The 26,905-nt window shown below is 26.6% G+C and overlaps 1 protein-coding gene across 1 annotated transcript in view; it reads right to left on the reverse strand.

The window, feature by feature from the left end:
- The window catches only part of LOC100209139 (YLP motif-containing protein 1), a 53,626-nt gene that overhangs the window by 11,248 nt on the left and 15,473 nt on the right, over positions 1-26,905 (reverse strand). The window contains exons 3-8 of the mRNA XM_065800394.1: positions 25,642-26,470; positions 24,958-25,038; positions 21,978-24,843; positions 19,579-19,646; positions 10,122-10,174; positions 9,550-10,039 (exon numbers count right to left, since the gene is read on the reverse strand). Coding sequence (XP_065656466.1) covers positions 9,550-10,039; positions 10,122-10,174; positions 19,579-19,646; positions 21,978-24,843; positions 24,958-25,038; positions 25,642-26,470 — 4,387 coding nt within the window. The remainder of the gene's footprint in view (positions 1-9,549; positions 10,040-10,121; positions 10,175-19,578; positions 19,647-21,977; positions 24,844-24,957; positions 25,039-25,641; positions 26,471-26,905) is intronic.

A 26,905-nucleotide genomic window follows, 5' to 3' on the forward strand; every position in this document is an offset into this window, starting at 1 on the left:
ATTGGTCAATATTTAAATTTCATTTATTCTTAAAATATATTATTTTCATTTTAATAGCCATAGGTCATCCAGGTCATATTTTGAAAATCGAGAAAATTGTTTATATAAAAAATCTGGAAAAAATCCGGAATATGTTTTTCCTTATTTTCCTTTAGATTTTGCTTTTAGCTGAGTTGTTTTTATTTTTATTTTTTTAATTTTTATATGAGTGATGATTTAAAAAACTAATCAAACAAATATATACACCTAAACTTGTTTTTTTGGAAAATGTTTTATATATCCGCAAAAACTTTAAGTTGAAAAAAATATCCAGAATTCCGGAAATATCCATAAAAAGATAATATGTAATTTCTTTATTTATTACTCGCTAATTTTTTAAAAATAAAAATAAAAATTGCGAATTTTTAAATGATTATTTAAGAAATTATCATTTAAAAAATATTAACATATTTTAATTCATTTATACAAATGTCAAGAAAAGAAAGAAATTTGTTTATATCAAACATTTTTAAAAATGTTAAAATTAAAAAAAAAAAAAATTAAATTATTCAATATAAATAAAAATTGAAAGAAAATAAACATTTCCTAATAGTAATAAAAAATGAGTTTAATAATATTCAACTTGTTTTGTGGCAATTAACATGCAGTAATTTAAAAAAGGTGAAAAAATAAAAAAATAAAGAAATATTTATGGCGCCAAAACTACATTAGGCTGATGCGTTTTGTGGCAATTAACATGCAGTAATTTAAAAAAGGTGAAAAAATAAAAAAATAAAGAAATATTTATGGCGTCAAAATTACATTAGGCTGATGCGTTAAACATTTTGTATTTAAAACAAGGACTGTATATGTATGTATGTATGTATGTATGTATGTATATATATATATATATATATATATATATATATATATATATATATATATATATATATATATATATATATATATATGCTTTCACTTCCAACCAGGTTCCAAGCAACCAAAATTAGAGTTGGAAATTACTAGAAGAGAAAAGATTAAAACAATCAACAGACAACTTAAAAAATTGCAAATTAAAGGAATCAGGAAAACAAAATGTTGGAAGTGAGTTCCAAAGAACCAATGTTTGAAGAAGAAAACTGGGCGAATAAGAATTTTGGAGCACTTAGGAACAGTCACAGAAAAAGGATGAGACTTAATTGAATGACAAGTAAAATCGTAATGAATTATAGTAGATGGCACAAGTGATGCTAGCTTTTTAGAGCAGTGTCCATTACAGTATTTATAGAAAAGAGAAAGAGAAGCAACATTACGACAATGTAATTATGGTTGGAGGTTCACTGCAAGACCAGGACTACAACAGCTCCAGAGAACACTTCTGCAAGACTTTAACAAGTATGTTGTCTGGAACACAAGCTATAGAAGAGTCAAAGCAGAAAATTACTTAAAATACAGAAGCTGGAATGATAGGAATGTCAAGTAATGGATTAACCTGTTTGTCAGCTACATTGGGTAGAACACGACTAGTGGAACTAAAAGATGATTTTGATGTGAAGTTCTTAGCAAACAATTCAGCTTTGTTTTTAGGTGAGGTAAAAAAATCTGAACAATGCAGGAGGAGGAATTACAGATTCTTCATAAGTCTCTGGAGCCAAATTTTTGAGATAAAATACTAGCTTTTCTGACCTGAGAATAGCACACTTTGGCATTAGACAAAAGCTTTATACAATGGTTTCTAGCATTAATAAAAAGATGTCTGTTTTCTGGAGAAATCCTATCTGATATATATGTATATGTGTATATATATATATAAATATATATATATATATATATATATAAATATATAATATATATTTATAATATAATATAATATATATTTATAATATATATATATATATATATATATATAAATATATATATATATATATATATATATATATATATATATATATATATATATATATATATATATATATATATATATATATATATAATAGGAATAAAAAAATGTTAGCCTGAATATGTTGTTAGTGACGTTAATGAGCATTAACATCACTAACAACATATTCAGGCTAACAAAGAAAGAAAGTTACAACTACAAACAGCTAATAACTGGAAAGATTCTATGCTTGCGAAATATAATGCTAACAATTTGCTTGAAATAGAGTGCAGAAGTATGTAGAGTATGAAGTAAAATGCAGAGTATGTAGAGTATGCTAAGAGTGGTGGAAAAGGATGCAATTGATTGCAACACAGTTCTGCAATCATACACACAGAAGAAATGTCGCACCAGAAAACCTTTGAATTATTTATAAAAGCAAAAGGTGTGAGTTTGTGCAATAGAATTAAAAAAAAAAAATGCGGCAAACAGACGGTTTATCCGGTATTCAAACCATGCATAGTAAAGATCTTGATTTGACCAAAAAGAAATTCAAGGTTGCTTACTTTATAGCAAGTCTATATCCAAAATTAATTCAATTACTAGAGAAATATGCTGTAGTCTTTGGCCAAACTTACAAGAACGCAAATACTTGCGGAACATTCATCGAATACATTGTTTTGAGTTTGGTGAAAGATCTTAAAAAAAACTGAATAAGCGTAGCTTTTTCACTATTCTAATTGACAGTTCTAACTACGTTTTAATTATGGAAAAAAATGCCATATTTGATGTCACTTTTAATCCAATCCCATCTGGAAAATCGGAAGTATGTATTGAATGTGACTTTCTTTCACTTTCAGATGTTGAATATAGAACATTGCACAGAGTTTTTAACACGATAAAAGAATCACTTAAGAATATAGAAATCAAAAATTGCAATAACAAATTAGTTGGTTTTGGTGCAGATGGTACATCTGTAAATAGAGGAGGCAAATCAGGTGTTAAAATGTTGCTCATGGCTGAAATTACATAGAGTTATGGGCGAGTTATGTAGTGCGAAGGCCAACACAATCAGAAAGAAAAAAATACTCAAAAAGAGTGAAAAAAACTGGTTTAAAAACATTAATTTCTTTGGATTTGACGAATGAAATAATGAATTGTTCAAAACCTTTTATCCTTTTTTTTGTTTGTCTTTTAAATACTCTTGCATTAAAAATTCAATCAACAAATATTTTCTTAAAGGTTCCTCATATTTCTTGGATCAAAAAGATTAATAAAAAAATAATCATAAATGGACAAGATATTCATAACAAAAATCTTAAAGTTAATGAAAATCTAATAATGTGCTAAAAAATATCTTAAGGTAATTAGAAAATAAAGTTTTTTGTTTTTGTTTTGTTTTGAATTAAAGACTCTGCATAATCGAATGACAAATTAAAAGTCAACTTGATCAACTTAATTAATTTCTTATTTGTTAATTTTTATGATAAGTTCGGATAAGTCGGACAAATTATCATTTTTTTTTTTTTACTTAAGCAAGACAAGTCTGGCTTAAGTAATGGATTATCTTATAGCCTGACTCGCAATGGAGTGCTGCTACATCGACTGAGGGTTTGGTTGGGGCAGGCAGTCTATCAAGTAATAAAAAAATTCCAGTCTTGCATTTTAATTTTTTTTTGTGTCAACAAAATACAGAAAAACTTTTTGACAACCAGTTAGGAGTTGTCAGAAAGTTTTTTCGAAGTAGCAACATTCCGCGCATGATTAACAGTAAAAAAACAAAAACATTCAAAATGTTTTTATTTAATTAAAAAAAATAAAATAAAAACACTCAGTATGATTTAAAAAAAATTTCTAGTCATTTAATTGGCATTTTTGTGGTTAAAGACCTTTACAGGTGTTTGTATGAGTGTGTGTTTTTATATATATATATATATATATATATATATATATATATATATATATATATATATATATATATATATATATACACACACACACACATCTGTTGTGGTTTAAGACCTTTATAGGTGTGTGTGTATATATATATACACAGGCCTCCATCAACGTTACAAACATATGCTTGTAACAAGTATAAAACCAAATTTTGGATTTTAATAAGCAATTTTTATATAAATAAACATATAGCTTGTGCAAAAATCAAAAGCTTGCCAAATTAAAGTTTAATAATAATTCTAAAAATTATTGAAAATTAGTTAGTTTTAAAAACTAATAGAAAAATAACATAAAAAACTATAATTTAATTGTGTAAAACTTGAAATAAAATTGCCATTATTGGTATAACTACGCGATTGCATAACTGCAAAAATGTCTCTTTAAAGAAAACTCTTTAAGAATTGGGATTTTCTCATCAACTTGCATGTAAAATTCATTTTTTTAAATTTGCAAATAAATTTTGTAATGCGTTCCAACAACAGAAAATATTATATAAAAAAGTTAGCAAGAAGAGTACAATCTAAAAAATAACAAGCTTGTTTGGTTTAACACCCACAAATACTATTTCTTTTAAAATTTTGCCCTTTTTGGCTAAAAAGTTAAAATACTTATGTCTTACTGCAAACTCTACTTCAAGTTGTAAATGTACTTAGCCAACAAAAAGATTGAGAAGCCGCCTACGTCAGATACTTTTGAAATTTTGATAAATTAGGGATATTACTGTAAGTCTTCAAGTTATTGTTTATCTTTTTTTTGTTGGTATTTTATATCAATTGAATTATGTGATCGTATTGACTAAAATCATTTTTACTTATCTACTATCTTTTCTCTACTCACTTTTTTAAAAGATCACCTTTGAAATATAAGTTAAATACAAAAAATGTTTTATGAATATAATAAACTAGTACTAGAAATTTATTTAACGAGGAAAATAGATCTCTTATATAATAAAATAGGTTTAAAAATAGGAAGAAAAAAGGTTTCTTTACTTTATTTAAAGCTTGCTTTTATTTAAAACGTAAATTATATAAATATATAAAAATTGCATTTTAATTGAGTGGATGAAGTTTCGCACTCAGAAGAATGTCTTGAAATATTTCTGTATCATGCAAAATACGAGGTCTAATCTTGCTTTCCTCGAGTTGAGAACAAATCACTGCTCAGCTATTCTCAAATAATAGGATGTACAAATTAATAGCAATATTTTGTATTTTATATATACAGATATATTTCACAATATATGTATTTATATATATAGTTATATATAAATTAAAACAAGAATATTTTTTTTTATTACAACAAACAATACTAGAAATTTAAAAATCAAGAAAACTGGATTCACTGCTTGCTTGAATTTAAAAATGTAAAAGCAAATTTAAATGTTTGAATAAATCATAGTCAGAACATTTTATGACCATAAATGAAAAAATAATTATTGGTAATTTTTGTTGCTTGTGACCGATATTTTTTTGTAATTAAACGACATTTGTTGTTGTTTTTGCTGAGAATTTGTAATTGTAACTTTATTTCACTATGCGATTTATGTATAAAGAAAATTAATATTAACTATGAAAATAAACTCTATAAATGAACTCAATAAATATGAAATATGAAATTTATGAGCTCGTGTTTCTATTTTCAAATTTATTCCTGGTTAACACCCTGTATATGTGTGTTTCAAATATTAAAAAAGAGTAGTGAAAAAATGTAAGTTTACAATTAGTTAACACAGGAAAACTTTCAAAACCAAATTCTAATAAGTGCTAGCGCGGTAAATTTTGATTTCAATATTTCACATTTTTGGTTGCTTTAGACATTAGTCATTATATTTAAATTTGTTTATGGAATAGAGAGTCTTTATCTACTTCCCTACAGTTTTTACGAGGGTTGCCATATCTTTTTTGCTTCTATTTCGTGACATTAAATGTCTATCTACAAGCTGAGCACGTATATATGATTCTCTTCGCTCATGTGTGTAAACATGGCTTGCAGCCTCAGTTACCAATTTGACACATCTTTCAACTGACTGCGTATGAGAATTCCAGTGAGGGACTTCCATAGGATAGTCTAAAAACTCTTTGATTGTGGCAGATGTAAGAGGGCAGGTACGTGGAGGCTCAGTAACACTTAAATTCCATGTTATAAGGTCTGATAGCTGTTTAGCATTAGGATTTATTTCTGGTGTTCTTCTTACTCTGAGACTACTATCTTCAACTTGAGTTACCTCATCTCCTATTCCTCGTATAGTAAGAATTCTGTTTACAGCTTCTTTTCTTTCTTCTGCATTTTTGCTGCAAAGCATGGATTGTAAAATTGCTTCAGAATGTGCATACCACGCTGATCGTCTAATTGTTGGCATAACGATATCTAAAACATTGTTACTCTGAGTTCTAAGTAACTCTAGTTGATACAAGACATGTCTAGGTCCTTCAACCCAACTTGAATGAACTTTTATATTAAACCAGTTAGGTATATAAACACTAACAATAAAATTCACAATTATTTCTAAATTATCTAGATTTGTACCAGTAAGGCCATGATTAGACACCCAAATTCTGCAAAATTGAAGAGCTGTTGTTAGCCATCTACTGTGACAGACTGGTCCAATTTCCAGCATTGCTAACTTGATAGGCAGATCTCCAGTCTTTATTGCTTGACAAATTTGATAAGCATAACTTTGGTCAGTGCTTAAATCCTTTACAATCTTCTGACTGAGATAAATCAAAGGAGGGCCTAAATTTATTTTAACAAAGTTGGTATTGATTTCAATCCCAGTTGCTGTGTCAAGCATTTTCCCAAGTGGTCCTGACCATTTATTATGAGAAAGCGTCTAAATGTTTAATTAAATGTCTTAACCCTAATTCACCAGTATGTAGATCACAAACAATCCAAACTAATCTTCTATTTAATTTTTTTTCTACCCATTGCATGACTCCGCCCGCCCAACCAGTATTGACATTTGTGCTATCTCCTCCAATAGCCATGAGATTTTGATTTTTCCTGTTTAACCAGTCAACTATGTGATCTGCAATAACTTCAGCTTTCTTTTTATTATTGGTCATATCTGGAACAAAATGAAAAATATAGTCACCACCAGGGTCTTTTACAACAGAGTAATGCTCTTCTTTAATCAGACTAGGAAAACTTCTTTCATTTACTTCTATAAACATTTTTGTGGCATCTACTCTCCCGTCAAAAAAAAGACATGACACAGGGTTTTTTTCTAGGTCTACCTCAAACTGATTGTTTAATTCTTTTGCCAATTTTTCCTGAGCCCTTTTTACCTTGTTATGATCTATAAAAAGATGGCAATCACTCTTGCTTATAATCTTTGCATCTATCAAAGTTGCTGTAACTTTTTCAGCAGTTTCTCTTAAACTTGTATGGTGTCTCATACTGGCCAGAGCAATATTTTCAATACTCATGGTATTATAAACTGAACATGTTTGATTCAGAGAAAATTTACATTGAGCTTGATTATCACTTTGGATTGTTTTCTGACCACTATCATCTTTAAATGATGAAGAGCAGCTGTTTATATAAATTGCTTGAACATTTTCACTATACTCATAATCCTGAAAAATTTAATAAATTGTTTATATTCTTAATCTGTATTTAAACTAATATTGTATACAACTAAAAGTTTTAAACTTACTTGCTCAATATGTGGCAATAAAAGAGATAAGGATTCATTCTTGTGCATGCAATCGATTTGTTCTATTTGATTGAATGTTTCATCTGGCTTTAAAATAAGTAATATATATATATATATATATATATATATATATATATATATATATATATATATATAATATATATATATATATATATATACACATACATATGTTTGAGTATGTGATGTAGTTGTTCAAGCTTTCTACTTAAGTAGTTACCTTATCTTCTTTATTTATTTTCATTGTTCTTTGTTTTTGTTGTTTTATTTTAATTTTTTTGGATTCTTTCCTATCTGCACCACCAATATGGAAAGTTCCATAACTGCCAATTTTAGTCCTCCGATAGTGGATGAACTGAAGCTCTAAAATCGGTATTTTTTCATCTCTCTTACATTTACACTTTATATGAATTTTTTCCATACATTCTGAATCACATTTGTACTCTGTACAAAGGATTAGTTTACATTTGCAAAATAAGATGTCCACAAGATTGTCTAACTTTAAACTAAATCTTTCTTTTTCAGCTTTTTTACCATGCCCAATACTAAAATCAACAGCTGATTTCCATAAACACTTAAGTTTTTTGAAAATTGTTTTTTCATGAATAATAACAGGATATGTAAAAAGTGCACTTGCTTTCAACCATTGGCCAAGTAAAGCGGGTAACATATCAGTAACTAGATGATCTACAGTATAGTTCCTAACATTTTTATCATTAATTTCTCTTAAAAATATACCATATCTTAGCATATCTCTAGCTGTTGGAAGCTCAGATGTATAAAGTTCTTTTCCACTTCCTACAAGATTGCTCATTTTAATAGATAATGCATTCCTTGTTCTTTTTAACATTTTTATGTCAAAATGTTTCCGGAGCTTTCCTTTTGGTCTGTATTTATGACGTATTAATTACTTTTCAAAGAAAAAAATGAAAACTTGCAAATTATTGGTAATAACCAAAATAAGTGAATTAAGAATCAAAATTTACCAAGCAACCAATAAAATGATTTCATTTTTGAAAATATCACTTTTCTTAAAAAATGGCAAAGTTATATTTTTTCACTACTCTTTTTTCGAAATTATAAAAAGTTCATTTTACCTTAAAAATCGACACACCCTAGTGTATATATATACACACACACACACATGTACACACACACACACACACACATATACATACACGGCATTGATGTAAAATTGAAAAGAAAGCAAATAAAAGTCAACTAGTAAACTTATTTCTAAACATGGAACTAAAAGTAATATATAAAAGAAACATTAACTTTAATAAATTTTAATCAGTTTTGTTTAATATTAATGTGTCTTTATTTTAAAAATAACTAATTTTAAAATAAAACAAATTAAATCATAAAATTATTAAAATAAATCTAAATCTAATAAATTTATATATTAATTTATATAATTTAATATATAAATTAAATATTAATTTAAATAATAGGTCAAAATATTTAGAAAAAAAAAATTCAATTTTAATAATAAAATAAAAAAAAAATTAAAAACACCAGCTTTAAGTTTAAACACTTTGATTTGGGTGTCTTAATTATGAATTTTTTCTATTAAAACATTGTGACTCTTATGCTTATAATAACTAAGCAAATATTTACTTAATTTCAAATCCAGGGGTGCTGAGTCCCAAAAGCTTTAAAAATTTTTCAAAAATTTGTTTGTTCTTTTAACCAAAAAACATGAAAAAAATTTTCCTAAATGTATTCCATAAGCCCCCATACATTTTTGAAGCTCGTAGATACCAAAAACCAGAAATAAATAATTATTTTGTGACTTTCAAATCTAAAATCTTTTTTGGCACTCCACTTCTCTGCAGGGATGCAGATATTATTTATAGTTGTAAAAAACTTATTTATAGAATGAGAACATTCTCTAGGATGACTCATAATAAATCTTACTCCTAGGAGTAAGATAAGAAATAAATATATAGAAAGGTTTGATTTTTATAGAACTTTTTTTTGCAACTATTTAAATCTATAATGACAAAGTAACAATACCAAAATATATTTAACATATATATAAATTAAATATTGTTTATACCTGGTGGCGGTATACCTTGTTGAAGCAAACCTGGTAGAGGTACACCATGCTGAGGAGGATAATTTCCACTAAACCCCTCTCTTTTTCTTTGATCATAATCCATTGGACCTTCAAATATTTCTCTCCTACGCTGTTCATAATTTAAAGGTTCATTATTAAAAATTTCTCTTTTTCGCTCCTCATAGCTAACAAAAGTATTTACAGGCTGAAATTCATTTCTCTGATCTGGACCAAGCCCAAAAATTTCTCTTTTTCGCTTTTCATATATTTCCTCAACACGTTCAGCAATTTTATTTGATGAGTCTAGTAAATTATCCGCCCGCTGAAGCTTGGCAGGAGTAGGCCCTGGTTTTGAAATATTTTGTTTAGGAGAAAAGCTTAGAGATGGTGGAATATCATCTTTAGAAAAATCAACATTTTCATCATGTTTAGATTTAGGATAAACTCTTTTTGCGATGTTAGCACTTTGAATATCTGACACTATTGATCCCTAAAAATAAAAGCAAAATATCTCAGATTATGATAAGTATAAAAATTATATTGTTTATAAAAATTACTACAAAAAAATTTACCATTGCAAATGGAGGAAGTTCTGGCTTTTGAACATTTGTTTTAGATATTGGTCCTAAATCAAGTAAAGCATTTAAACAATTAATTTATCAAAGTCACATTAAAATTTAAGAATTATATAAAAGTACTCTATATAAGTCATATTGAAATAAACTATTTACAGTTTTATAACAAGAATTTTATTTAGCAATCACAAATTAAATGGTCGAAACAGTAAAGTTTAAAAGTCTTAACTTAAAAAGTTTCAAGTTAAAAATATAATCACAGATTTTTACAGTAAGAGATTTAAGGAGCAAAAAAATCACAAATCATGGTAGATTATTTTTTTTAATAAAAACATTCTGTTCTGAAAACTAATTAGTTATTTAATTTTAAACAAAAAAATAATAATAATAATAAATAAATGTTCCTAATAGTTCTCGTTGAATTGAAACTGGTGGAAAAAAAAACTATGATTAAAAATGGCCATTAAAACAAAAAAAAGGAAACTTCAATCAGGAAAATCAGGTAAAGCAAGAATTGACAGATGAAAAGGAAAAATGGCCATTAAAACAAAAAAAAGGAAACTATCAGGTAAAGCTATCAAGACTATCAAGAATTGACAGTTAATAAAAGTTTTCATGCTTTTAATAGCTCAAAAGTTTTTCAATTGCACAAATAGCAAGTAGGTTGGGTGTATTTTGAATAGGCAATGAAAAATTATTTTGAAGACCATGAATATTTGTAAAAGATTGATGGCAATTTAGTTGTTAGGATGGTTTTTTTATATTTAACATTTTTAGGTCATAAACTCGTATTTTAACTTATTAGAAAACTTGACTCAGTAATAATTGTCAACAACAGTCATATGAAAGTATCATTTTTAAACAACGTCAACAAGAAGGTGACCCTTATTTTACAAGCTTTTAACTGCTTGCTTATTTTAACTTTAAATTTCAACAGTATGACATTTGAAAATTAAAAAGGTAGGTAGAAAAAATTAAGTGAAGAAGGATGTCAACTTAGAAGTCAATACTAACAAATCAATCTTCAAGATCAAAGATCTTGTTACAAAATGACATAAGATTGTGAAATATGTGCATAAAAAACTTGCATTGTCAACTTTGGCCATACCAGCTTAATTGAAAAAATTGAAAGTCAACAACTGCTGACTGATGACCTCCCACAAAGTTTTACTTCTTGCTTTGAAATGTTAACCATCAATTGCATTACTTAAATGGTATGCAATCTAGTTCTTTATTATCTATTACTTCATGTTCAACAAACTCACAAACTTAATTCAATCAAAATTAAAAAGGCGGTAAATGTATTTTTAACAATATTCTTGATACTATTTATGCTGAGAAAACTGGTCAATTTAGAATCTTATCTCCAATAATTTGTGATTTCAAATGTCATCTTAAATATCCATGCAACATTTTATTATGTTCTGCAGTTTATCTAGTGAAGCCAAAAATTTCCATAACTACCATAACATTGAAATGAATATCTTGTAAAATTGTGATGTCTGGTAAAGTTATGCAAACTTGTTTTTGATTCATTACCAAAGAATCGAGAAACAAAAAACTATTTAAGCAAAAGTTCTTCATTAAAATCATTGTCTCGATGAAGTAGCTCTGAGTTCTTAAAAACATGGCAGTCTCTTTTAGCGGGTACCATATCTAAAACTTTTTAAAAGCACAACAAACATACTTTTACATAATTTTCAGGCTGTAAATGAGCCTTGTTAGGCAGTATGATAACAGACTTTGACCGATATTTGTGTAAACATAAAAATGTAAACAATATAAACAAAACTATAAATAACAATGTAAATTTAAAACACTCCTGATTGAAACCAGATGTAAAGATAAAAATTCTAAAATTTTTTTTAAAAAAAGAACTGTTATTGTAAAAACAAAGCAGTACTTTTTGATTTTTAAAATCTTTGATAGAAATTTTAAAATAGACAAATTATAAATTACCTGTGACAATTATCAATGAACTTTATAAACCATTCTGGTTTAGTGTTTAAAATTTTAAGGACTTATTTGGAAAGGTTTAATAAATTTAGAATCGTTAGTATTAATAAATTTTATAATAAAAAAAACTTGAATTAATAAATGATTTTAACGTCATTGGAGAAAGATATTAAATTTATGAAAATCATATTCATATAATCAAAAAGTTTGAACAAAATTTTAGGAAACATTTTTTTGACTCTCTTGCTAATTTTATGTCATCTAGAAAATACAATAAGTATAAAAATTTAAATAAAAATCTTCAAGAATTGCTAATAATTTTGCGCAAAGGATAAGAATGATCTGATTGTTGTTTATATGAATAATTTAAATTGTTTTACTTGATTTAGAAAATATATATTTTTCAAGCATTATTTATTTATTTAAACTGTTTATAAATATCAAATAAAACTTTACTTAAAAAAAAATTTTTTTTACATAGAATTTTATTTTGAAAATTCTTTAAATCATTTCCATTATTATGCTGAAAATTAAAAAAAAAAAATTCATAAAAATTGTTTTAAAAACTAAGTTTGAAAAGAAAGCTTCTGTCTGCTAAATGTGTCCTGCATAATAAAATTAATAAGGTATTTCAATAAATAACCTTTTTAAAATTACCACATAATAATCATTTTATATACTAAAAATGTCTTTAAAAAAAATTAGTAATAAAAAAAACCTCTTTAAACCTAATGTTTATTAAAAAATGATAACTTCTATATAGAATGAATAATGGTTTTACAACTTTTACATAATTTTGCTTTTTTTTTTAACGTTAATTCAGCTATCCAAGGTCGAGAAAGCCACTACAGACAAGGAGGTACATATTTGTAGTTATAACCCTCTCTAAACTCTATAATTCCAAAACACGAACCTTGACGAACAAGGCTGCTGAACAGGGAAACAAGTTGAGCATGGTACTACCAGGAACGTGGTGGGGATTGAAATAGCAACCTCTTCCTTATGAAGTGAGCACTCTACAACTACACCACTACCACATTAACCACACTACAGCTTCTTTTGAGACCCAAGTTGACATAATTTAAAATATATTTTTTTGTTGATAATATTAAGGATCCATTTATTATTAAAAAGTTTTGAGCAAACCTTAATAACTTTTATTAGCTAATTTTTGAAATTCATTATCAATTTACCCATAAACACATTTATGGGTAAGTAACAGACATTTATTTCAAATGCTAGTTTAGACACCAATAATCTTTAAAAACAATTTAAATAAGAACCAATAACTATGGTTTAATCAATTATTAAGTCTGATATTTTCACATAAACATATCTATTGCATGATTAAAAATGCTGTTGAAAAATGTTACTACATGTGAATTAAAACACGACCTTACATAACTTTTAAATTGATTGTATAGTTTACATCATTTGTTTACTTACTTAAGTTATTTATACTTGTTTGTATTGTTCATAAAAAAACTGTATTCCTAATTTACTATCCTAAACAATACAGACTCTAGGCTTAACTCGCCACTAAAAGGGCTTCTTACTCAATTAATGCTTTATTGAAGTGAAATAAAACGAAAGCTGAAACTTTAACTATGGTTTCTTTATCAAAATTTAAAATAGATTATGGATTTTATCAGAATTGAAATATTTTTATTTTTATATATATATAAAAAAAACCCAGCTAGAAAGTAAAGGGAAACTATATTTAACAGCACATTCATTATGATATGGAAATACTTCAAAGGATATTTTAATTTTTTTATTTTATTAAAAAGCATATTTTAAGTTTAGTTAATTAAGTAAGCATTTATAACAGGAATCCATGGAAATCACATATGCAATACATCTTATTAAACTTGTTTGTATGTGGTAAATCTTCCCCCAACGGAACACCAAGAACATCAAGAACATCTAGATTATGGAAAAGAGCAGTATGCCAGACTTTATCAAAAGCTTTTAATATGTCAATAGCCTTTTAAAATAGCAGTAGCTCTTGCATCACTGTTTTTATTTAATAATAGAATCTTTATGCCGTCAGTAGACAGCATAAAGATTCTTAAACATAAAGTAATTTTAAACATAAAGTAATTTTTTAAATCTATTTTTCATCTTTATAAGGTAGCTTAGATTATTAAGTTTTAAATAGTAATAATAGTAGCAGATAATTTCAAAACTAGGTAAGAAGCAGGTACTTTTGAAACTAGGTAAGAAGCAGGTACTTCAGTATCTGTAAATGTTAACAAGTTAGCAGTAGAATAAGTGAATTGAATGTGAATTTTAATTCTTAACATTAAAAATGTTAAGAATTTACTGATAATAGTGAGAAGAATGATTAGGTGATTAGTAGAGAGATCTGAGCAGTTTCTAGAGTTTTTGATAATTTGACTAAAGATGTAATTTTTCAACAGGCAAAAAAAAACAAAAAACATTTAGTTAAGTGTTATTACCATTTAAATTGTGTTATTAAGTGTAGTTAAGTGTTATTACCATTTAAATTGTGTTATTAAGTGTAGTTAAGTGTTATTACCATTTAAATTGTGTTATTAAGTGTAGTTAAGTGTTATTACCATTTAAATTGTGTTAGTAAGTGTAGTTAAGTGTTATTACCATTTAAATAAAAAAAAGCTTTTACATTTAATATGCATATTCAAAATAAAAATCAACTTTTACATTATAAAAAAAAAGAAGTAAATATGTAAAGTATTATGTATGTATGTAAAACAATGTTTGCAAAGAACAGTTTATTTGAACTTTATATTTTTACCTAAATTTACTACACAGTTGCTCAGTAGAAGTTATCTTCTAATTTTTATATTTCTAATTTTCTTTTAAACTAGTTTTACTAGTTTAACATTAGATAAAGAAGATATGTTGTACTTTTTTAAATATTTTTGACCCTTTTTCTAAAACTGCACAATGTTGAAAAAAAATTTCTTAGTTTTATATAGTTGTATCTTTTAAGCTTAAAAATATACTTCAATAAATGTTGAAATTTTATTATAAACTATGATTTCATTGAAAGGAAAATCAACATTTTTAAAAATTATTTTTCCCCTTAACAAGGGGGTAAAAAGGTTGTTTTTTTTTCTTGTGCTGTAATTTCCACGATAATTGGCAATATATTACTATTTTGGTGAATTGTAGTACAAAAAATGTTCAATTTTCAACACTTAGTAGAAACTTTTTTGAAATGTTGCATCTTTACTAACTAAAACAAATGATAATTATAAAATTATCTTTGAAAAGCTTCTTATCATACAAGATATTGTATTATTTTAATACTTTAACTTTTGAAAAGCTTCTTATTGAACTATATTCAGCTAGTATAGCTTTTCATTTCTCACAATAATGAACAATATTCTCAGACACAACCAACCTTTTCAGTGTATTGTTTAGTTTTTATGTACTGACCAGGATGCTTGTTCTGAAGCAAGATCTTCTGCTTATTGAGATATTCTTTAAGATCTAATATAACTATGTGAAATTTCCATCGAAGTGAAATTTTTTTGCGAACCCATGAACATATTGCTTCAAGCAAAGCATAGACTACATATACTCATCGATATTCACTTTGAAAAATATAAAGTTTTATCTCAAAATTACTAAAAATTAACTTGTTGAAACAAATAGTAGCATGTATACATGTCTTTATACATCCCATGTCTAGCTTATATAGTATATGTATAGGATATATCTAGCATAAATAGCATGTCTCTAATAACTATGTAGACTAGAAACATGTTTATGAAAATAGTTATTGATACCTGTCTTCTATAAATACCAACATGTACAACAAAATTTCTAGTTTTAAATGAGATATTTTTTTAAATGACATTATTTTTTAAAATCTTATTTGCTTTATAGGTTTTCAGATTACTATAAGTTATTTTTTTGTTACAAGGATAATTAATACCATATAATGGTAATGAATATCATATAAGGGTAATGAATACCAGAACCAATTATTTGACCATCTTTTGGGAAAAATAAATAAGATTTTTTAGTTTTTTTTTGTAAGTAAATTAGGAACAATTAAGTTACTAGTAAGCATAGGAATCAAATAGAACAAGAGTAGTTGTCATCTTTTTGTTCCTTAATTTTTTTAGCCATAAATTTAATAATAATAAGGTACTTAAAGTTAATCCAAGCAGAGTGTAAAAGGTCTGAGGCCCAGATAAATTTCAAATAGTTCAGTTAAAAATGCTGGAAAAGTGTTTTTTAATTGTTACAGTTCTTCTTAAGATTTCAAACTATGTCCAGTATGATTGCCTTTTTGAACTTGGTGTGTTTCTAGTTCCTTAATTAAAAATCTCATGCTAATAAGGAGATCCCTGTCCTCCAACATGAACAACAAAACCAAAAAGATCTAATTTCACTTGAAAACCTCATTCACTGGCATAGATAGACCACTTCAATAAACAACATCTTTTTCAAAATAGTTTTTACCACTTTAAGTTAACATTATTGACATCATAAAACCAATTTGACTTGTGTGTTCTGTTTGTAGTGTCGTTGTTCTCCTACATTTCTTGATCTTATTTTTGACCGGTTATTTTTTTTCTTCTTGAATATTCTACAATCTGAAAGCTTGTGATTTGTCTTCAAGTCCAACATGATTATACATTTTATCTTCCTTATAGGTGATAGGATTCTGTAGATTTTAACAAAAATAATGTTTCCTCCTGATAAAAATTTTATATTTATATTATCACAAACAATAAATTTTTCTTGCAGAATACAAGGAACAACTCTTTCAAAAATATTTGGATTCTTTGAAGTAGTTGAGAAATATAACTATGAGATTTTGAACAGTTGCTTTTTGTTGTTCTTGCAAGCTTCCAACATTTTAACTTGAAGGATATCTCTACAGCTTAACTGGTATCCCTATTTTTCTGTCTAAAACATAGATCTGTTTTGCAAATTTCAGTCAAATAAAAATTTATGTTCATGGTGAATAAGAGTTGATTAAGACTTAATTCAGTTGAATCAATGAACAAAGTTCATAGATTCAACCAAATTAACCCATTAAGCTTTTGTTGACCTTTCCTCTCCAAAGTTAGAATTTTTTTTTTCTTCAATGATACAACAGAAACAGATCTATTTCTAATTTTTGAAATCTTGCTCTCTTTGCTTGATCATTTTGAAACCAACAAAGTTTTTATTAAGTATTTTTATATTACATTATTTTAATTCTATAAATCAATGTTCTTACAAACAGCCTAATTTAGACAAATTATTAGACAATGATATAGTTTATTAGGACTAACTTGGCTGAACTATGACATATTTAGCACCAATTAATTGCAATCTTTAAATCATAAATTGTTTAAATTTAAATTATAATATAAAAATTATACAAAAACTTTAACTTTATTAGTGACATTAAGATTCTTTAAAGTTAATTAAAGTAAAGAAACAGTTTTGATAAAAATGCTGCCAAATAGTTGCTTTTAATGATCAATATCAAGAGCAACTATTTGGCAGCATTTTGTGTTAACATTTTTTATTATGAAATCTGAAAAGTTTCTTCATAGGTGAATTAAGAAGAACAATGTTTACAACTATATCTAGTACCCTGTCCTGTCATCTTATTATTTAAATTAATGGCAACCATTCAACCAAAAAGTCTCAAAAGCTTTATTGATAGTCTTTGTTTTTAATTGATAAGTTTTTGTTTAAAATATAGGTTTGACTTGCAGCTTCCACAAATAGCATCTGATGAAAATTAATGTCCAAAAAAACTTTTCTGTTAATAATTTTCTATTACATTATTTCTAATAAATTGCTAATATGGCATTATTATGTTACAATTATATTATTTCTACTATTTTTATTTCTATTTCTATTATTTTATATTCTATTATTTTTATTATATTACTTTTATTACTGTTATATAAAATTATTTTTATTTTATAAATCACTATTCTAAAGAGAAAAAAATGTCAACAACAATTGATTTGAAACCTGGAACCAAAACACCCTTTGAAAAAATGTCTTATTAGGAAAAAAATTTTTTATTTTTTTCAAAAAATTGCTTTACCATATATAGATTCATAATTTATAACTTTATTTCAAACTTGATTAAAATATACTTTGGTGCTCAAAAAATACAGTCATGTATAATTTAAAAACTTATTTTTTAGATATTTTATTTAGTTTTAAAAAAAGAATTGAAAAAATAAATTAAAAAAGATTTTTAGATCAACAATTTATCTCATGTTACTTAAATCTCATCTACTGAAAAAAGTGATTTAAATTGTCTCAACAATTTATATCTCATGTTACTTATATCTCATCTACTGAAAAAAGTGATTTAAATTGTCTCAACAATTTATATCTCATGTTACTTATATCTCATGTTACTTATATCTCATCTACTGAAAAAAGTGATTTAAAAAGAACTTTGACTGAAAAGCTCAGAAAAGCGATTAAAGCAATTAATAAAAATATTTAACTAATATATAAAGCAATTTCTCATTTGAACTTGAACAAATATTGGTTACTAATTTATAAATACTTTCAAATAAACTTTGTAAAAATATCATTATAGAGCTGCATCTTATCTGGCATATTCATCTGAATGTATATTATAGTTAAATTATGTTAAATAATTAGTTATCAATTATGCCAAATATAAAAACCTATAAAATCCATTTCGATATCATATCTGGTATAATTCATCCAGATATCACATCTGGAATTATCCACTCCCAATCATATCTATTATCTCTAAAAATGATATGAAACCATAAAAAGGGAATTTAAAAACTTTACAACTGAATGAAACTGAATGAAAAAAATGAATTTAATATGAAATTATAAAACTTTAATAAACAAAAATCATTTTCCCTTAAATCAGAAACTTAATAATAATGAATAAAATACTAAGAAATTATTTAGGATTATCTATAATATATATATATATATATATATATATATATATATATATATATATATATATATATATATATATATATATATATATAACCCTCGGAATTAGGAAAATTGAGGTCGGCAATAATTTGCCGACCTCAATCTTTTAGAGGTCGGCATCAGGTCGGCAAAAATTATTTGATACAAAGGTCTAACCGTAAAACATAGAAACGAGGTCGGCAATTTTTTGCCGACCTCAAACACTTTCAGGTCGGCAGTTAGGTTTTTAACCCTAATTCTGAGGGTTGTATATATATATATATATATATATATATATATATATATATATATATATATATATATATATATATATATATATATATATATATATATATATATATATATTTATATATATTTTTATATATTTTTATATATTTTTATATATATTTTTATATATATTTTTTTATATATTTTTTTATATATGTTTTTTAATTATTCATAGCTTTATGAAGTTTGCACAAAAAAATTATTTTTGTTTGATTTTTGTTTAGAAAACATTAAATTTTTTCTTTATCAACATAAATAATAAACTTTAGTAAAAAATTAATACCTTCATTAGATGCTGCTTTGACATCACGCCCTATAGGATGCTCAAATGGGCAAGCAGGATCAATGCATCTAAAAAATAATACAAACATCTATCACTAAAAAGTAGCTAATAAACTTAGACTTACAAAGTTTCATTTACAAATAAAATGATAAATAAGCGCACACATATTTATTAACAAGATTAAACTGTAAAGCACCTAGTGAATGGGAAATTGTAAGATTAAAATAAAGTTAGTTAACATAAGAGTTTTAAAGATAGACAGAAAGATAGACAGAAAGATACACAGAAAGATAGACAGAGAATAGTGTATTCTTAAAATTATGCTTTAGAGTGCCAAAATCATAACAAAATGAATATAAAATATCTAGATTATTATTTCTTCTAGACTAGAGGAAAAGTAATACTATATAAGAGTGACAGGATAGAAAGTAATACTAAATAGTATTTTTTGGGTGAAAAGAATGAATGAGCACGGAGCTGTATATCAAATGGTTGATTGTATATGGAAACACAAAAGATCACACAAAAGAGTTTAAAGGAATGTATAATATAAACTTAAAAAAAAAATCTGATGAAACTCTTAGAACAAATTAAACTGATTGTCTCTAATACAAGATAAATTGATGGTTTTGTTAATATCCAGAACCATTTGATAGAACAAATAAAGAATTAGTATTGTAGGTAAATTAGGGGTTAAGATGCAGTTTATGACATACCTGTGTATAAAGTGTTAAAAATCAAATCAAAACAAAAAATAGACATTTACCTTTTTGATATGATAAACCATAAAGAGCAAAACAAGTTGATTAAAGGTTAGTGACAATTATTTATTGCTTATTTTTGATAGTTGCAAACAATTTAATTGTTTTTGATAATTGCAAACAACTTAATGAAATCTAGACAACTATATTTAATTCAAAAATAAGTAAAAATTTATTAAAAGTGCATCAGAAATGAGTTGAACTAAACTTACAAAGAAATTACAACTAAAACTACTATCAAATTTGTATTTAGTAGAGTTAAGTTTAATAACTCGCCCACACTTTTGATTAAAAGTTTTAAAAACTAATAATATTGTTGTTAATAACAGTTAGAGTAAATAATTATACACACATATACAATAGTCTTATCTACTGTAAGACTAAAATGTTTTAACTAAATATGTGCTTTTAACATTCATTTATGTTTTCACTACACTATTCAACAACAAAAAAAGTATATAAAATAATTCTTTGTTTTTGGCAATATTAAAACTTAAATTGTTACATAATTAGCAACAAAAATAGATTCCATAACAAATAACAAAATAAAAAAATTACAATAGAACTTTTTTTTAGAAAACAAGCTCTTTTATAAAAATTTTTTTTTTTAAGTAACCATAAGAAGAAAAAATTTTTTTAAAGATTCTTTTTTCTAAAAGTCATTTTTTCAAACAAAAATATATATATTTTTTCAACTTAAATGCAACTTAAGGATGAACTCAAACTGGATAAATAATCTTTTATGAGCATAAAGGACCATGATTCACCAATCAATAAAGGAACACAATTTGCCAATCAATAACAGAACATGATCAGCTAATTTATAATGATCTTTATATTTATGATCATCTTGATCATAACTTATTCAATAACTTATTAAAATAGAGATTAAAAAACATATTTCTAGTGTTAATGAAAGCTAACAGAAACTTAACAAATAAAAGCAGAAACTTAAACAAATTCTTATAACTATATATTTTATCAAAAACATAAATAAAAACAAATTATATTATTAACTATAGTAACTTAAATACATAAAAACTTATAATAAAAATTATAATAGCATTACATAAATAAACTATATTCAAAAATTTTTTATTTAAAAATAAATAACTAAAAATAACTAATAATTATTTTTAGAGTGTGACAATTAAAAAACAATATGTAAACTAGTACAAAAAAGAACAAAATCTAAAATTTTAAACAAAATCAAGAATTAGAAAATAGATACAAGAGTCAAGTGACATAAAAAACACTAATTTAACTAATGTTCTGACATAATTTATGTGTATGTATACATAAATTAATTTCAGGCAATTTTTTAATTGTTTTGTTTTAATACTTGAACATTTGTGGTTATAAATTTTATAAAAACTATAATTATTTAAGCTATTTGAAACTAATTTAAAACATGGTTAAAAAAGTAATTAAAAAGAAAAAAGATATAAAAAATATTTTAAAATATAATAATGACCCGTAGGAAAGGAGAAAGATTCAAAAAAACAAACTATTTTGATAACTTTGATTAAAAACTTTTATAAACTAATAACTTTTAAAACAAGAAAATTTTTTTTACTATAAAACATTTTTATCAATAAAATAAGATTCTTGTCAAGCAATAAATTTAAAACAACTTACTTTAAAGATGCACACATAGGATGTTCAAATTTGCATTCTTTGCCCATTTTGCAACGCGGAAAAAATTTACATTTTGCTCCCTTGTATTCATTAGCTGGACGAATAATAATGCCTGAAGTGCTATTACCACCTGGGCGTGTTAATTCACTTTTATTTCCAGCTTTATTTTGGTTATCACCAATATTGCTGTCAGCGGACTGATTTTCTTGATTTAGAAGCTTTGTCTGGTTTGAGTTTTCTTCAACATTGGGCATATTTTTATTATCATTTGAAGACATCTGTTTATAGCTAGGAGGAAACCTTACCTGATCTTCTCGCTTCTTCTCATTAATTGATGGTTTTTCTTCAAATTTATTTCCTGATCCTTGAGACGGCATGCAATTGTCTGAATATTTATCATTACTAACAGATAAAGAACCTTGATTATTTATAGATTTTTGATTATTACCTTGATTATTTAATTTTTGATTAACTTGATTAGGAGTTACTCTTCCATAACTATCTGATTTTGAATGGTCAACCATTTGATTTTGATTGCCGAAAGTTTGTCCTTGATTGCCAGATATTTGTCGGTTGTCTTTATTTTGAATTTGATTGTTTGATTGTCCTTGATTACTTGGCAACAATTTTTGATCATTGTTTAATTGAGTATTCATTGCTTGACCTTGATTACCAGAAAATTTTTGATTACTATTCACTTGATTAATCAACGTTTGTCCTTGATTACCAGGTAACAATTTTTGATTATTTGGTAATGAACTATTTGATGGTTGTCCTTGGTTACCAGGTAAAAATTTTTGATTAGTTGGTAGTTGATTATTGAATGGTTGTCCTTGATTACCAGGTAACATTTTTTGATTATGTAATTGATGATCCAATGGCTGCCCTTGATTACCTGGTAGGAATTTTTGATTATTTGGTACTTGACTATTCAGAGTTTGTCCTTGATTTCCAGATAACATTTTTTGATTATTTTGTGCCTGATTATGTAATGATTGTCCTTGATTACTAGGTAACACTTTTTGGTTATTTTGTAACTTTTGGTTATTTTGTAATTGATTATTCAACGATTCTTGATTACCAGGCAAAAAATTTTGGTTATTTTGTATACGATTATTTGGTCCTTGATTACCAGGTAATAATTGTTGATTATTATGCACCTGACTATTTGAAGAATGTCCTTGATTACCAGGCATGAATTTTTGATTATTCTGAAACTGATTGTATGATTGTCCTTGATTACCAGGCTTTGGAATGTTATGCACTTGATTATTTGATTGGCCATGATTAAATGATGCTTGATTATCAACTCCTTGATTATTAAATTGTTGTCCCTGATTAACAGCTGGTGATTTCTGATTATCAGGTAAATGTTTTTGGTTATTAGACATTGGTGACCAATTATGTGATATTTGCTGGTGATTACCAGGAACTTCTCCTTTATTACCTGAAAAATTCATCTGGTTATTATGCATTGGTCTTGGATTACTGGACATATGACCTTGATTATCTTGTAACTGTCTTGAAATCCAAGGACTTCTAGGAGTCCCTGGTCTTTGTCCCAAATCAGGAGTCATTTGTCCTTGGTTTTGAAATAATTGATTTCCAGATACTTGCTTTTGAGCTTCAAAGGATCCCTGAAATCCCTGAAACTGACCTGGATTTTCAAATCGATTTTGAGCTGGATTTTCAAATCGATTTTTAGCATTCAGATTTTGATGATTTGCATTTGAGTTAAATAACTGATTTTGATTTTTGAAAGCTCCCTCATTTACTGAAAGATTACCGGAATTTGAAAAATGACCAGAATTTCTATGAACTTGCTCGTGACTGTTTATAAATTGCATATTTTCGTTTTGCTTTTCTAAGAACTGGCCATGATTTTCACCAAACCTATTTTGATTTTCAGGTAGCTTTGGTTGATTAACTAAATGAGAAGGGTAACCAGACATTCCCTGATTTCCAGTTGTGTCTCTGAAATTGGGGGGTGGTTGCCCATAAGGTCCAGGAGGCTGTCCATAAGGTCCGGGAGGTTGTCCATAAGGTCCGGGAGCTTGTCCATATGTTCTAGGAGGCTGTCCATAAGTTCCAGGAGGCTGACCATAAGCTCCAGGAGGTTGTCCATAAGCTCCAGGAGGCTGTCCATAAGCTCCTGGGGGATGGTTATGAGGTTCAGGATGCTGTCCATAGGGTTCATTGGGCTGTCCAAAATTCTCAGGTGCCTGTCCAAAAGATCCAGAATGTTGAGGCTGATTTCCATGCATTTTACTCTGATCACTTGTTAAATGCCCCTGATTTAAAACAGGCTTTTGTGACTGATTTTTGTAATCATATACTTTATTAACTGATTCATTTGGAGGATTGTTAAATCCTGGTTTTTTATTCTCATAAATTTGTTGTTGCATCAAAGGAGGTATATTTTGTTGAGGTATGCTTTGTTGAGGTATGCTTTGCTGAGGTATACTTTGCTGAGGTATGCTTTGCTGAAGTATGTTTTGTTGAGGTTTGTTCTGTTGAGATGTGTTTTGTTGAGGTATGCTTTGCTGAAGTATGTTTTGTTGAGGTTTGTTCTGTTGAGATGTGTTTTGTTGAGGTATGCTTTGTTGAAGTATGTTTTGTTGAGGTATGCTTTGCTGAAGTATACTTTGTTGAGGTATGTTTTGTTGAGTTGTGTTTTGTTGAAGATGTGAATTTGGTAGAAGAGGTGTATTTTGCTTAGGAGGTATGCTTTGCTTTGGAGTTAAGTTATGTTGAGGTAAGTTTTTTTGAAGAGGTATACTTTGTGGAGAAGCTTGCACAAAACTTGACATACTTTGTGGAGAAGCTTGCACAAAACCTGACATACTTTGATTTGTGTTTGTGGAGGCTAAAGAGTGTAAAAAATATTTCTTTTATGATTTAGTTAAAAATAATTCAGACATTTGTATGACTTATTCAGGTTTATTTCAAGTATTTTATAATATAACTTTAAAATTATCACCTTTATTTGCATCTATAACAGCTTGATGATAAGTAGCTCCTGTGGCTGATCCTTGAGAACTGCTGATTTCTTTTGATAACTCTGTAAATAAAAATAAATAAAGATACAAAAAAATAAATAAATCAAAAACTAAAAATGATAGTAAGTTAAAATAAAATTAAACTAAAAGCATAAAATATGAAAACAACCAAAGTGATAAAGAAACCAAGGTGATAAAGTAACCAAATTCATCAAGATAAAAAAGCAATATAGATAAAGCATACTTGATGCACATCCATTAAACTTTATTTATGTAACTAACAAAATAAATTAGTTTGCACCCCTAACTTTGTTATCAAGGTAACTAAGAAAATAAAGCATTACAGATGCATTAATATAAAAATGTTTTTATTCTAATAAAAATTAACAGGAGGTAGTGAAAAGTTTTATATGATCTGATTGTACTACAAAGTTTGATCAAATGCATTTAAAAAAATAGAAATTAATGATCACACAAAACAATATTTATCTTTAGATAATAGAAAAATGAAATTTAAAGTAATAAATTTTATTTAAAAGATGGTCTTTTAGGTAAAGATCTAATCTCATAAAAGAAACACAAGACTAAGCAAGAAGCTAACTCTTTGAAAAAAGTTCTGTGAATAAAAATACAATACGCTTATAAATGTAACCATTAATACTTACGATCACTTCTGTTATTATTTTTTTTCTCTTGCTGTGCTTTCCGCAAACTAATTTTTTTTTGTAGTTCAGCGTATTGTTGTTTTAATTGAGTTTGTTGCTCTTCAATTATTTTTTGATATTGTTTCTGGTAATCTATATACTGTTTTTGATCAGGATGGTTTTGATGCTGTTTCTGCCATTTCACAAAATCAAGATGCCATTTCTGATATTCAGCTTGATAAGTTTTAATTTGAGTTTCTAATGTTTCTAGTTGTTTTGTAAGAGAGATCAAACTTTCTTGGTCCTCTTCCGGTGGTGCTGGCGATTTAGATTCTGGATGATCAGGAGGAGGTGGCGCTTTGATAGAACTGGGTGGGTTTTGAGGAGGTGGAGGTTCATTTGGTAGAGGAGGATTTTGAGATGGAGGTGGGGGGACAGTCGGTGCTGATACATTGTTGGTTGTTGGCTGTACCCATTGCTTATTACTAGCATTTTGTTCAGTAGATACAACATTTTGTTGCTGAACATTTGTTTGATACGAGCTATTTTGCATCCACTGATTTTGGCTTGCATTCCATGCATTGTTTAAACTACTTTGACTGTCATTTTTAACGTTACTTGTATTAGAAGCTTGTGTGTTAGTTGGTTGAAACAAATTAAGTTGCTGTGGCAAAGATTGGTACCCTTGAAAGTCTTGAACTTGAGGTGGTTGATATTGTGCAGAACTTTGATCCCATGATTGTGGTTGTGCTATCCATTGATTGGTAAGTGGATTCCACTGTTGTGCTTGGGAAAATGGCTGTAATGTTGTAGCTGGGTTGAAGGGATTAACTGTTGGCTGAACCCATGGCTAAAAAAAATTATTTAAATTATTATTAAGATAATTTAACAGCCTAAAAGTCAATTTAAATTAATTAAATTTTTAATAAATAATAAAAATTAAATTTTTAATAAATAATAAATATATAAAAATTATAAAAAAGTTAAAACTTATGAAATTACAATGGAGCAATAAACAATAAATAGAAACCATTTGATATTTTATTTATTTTGAAAAATTGCAAGTAAAAATATAATTAATCCAAAATCATCATGTTGACAAAAAATTGACAAATAATTGTTTGAATTAAATATTTTATTAAAAAAAAAGAAGTATTAATACAGATTTAATAAATACTACATTCTGATAGAATATGGTGATTGTTAATAACAGATTAACTAAATGATCTTATATGTATATATAGATCATATAGGTATATGAATTTATAAACTTATAAAATGGTAA

Source organism: Hydra vulgaris, chromosome 06 (genome assembly GCF_038396675.1).
Source record: "Hydra vulgaris chromosome 06, alternate assembly HydraT2T_AEP".
NCBI classification, from domain to species: domain Eukaryota; kingdom Metazoa; phylum Cnidaria; class Hydrozoa; order Anthoathecata; family Hydridae; genus Hydra; species Hydra vulgaris.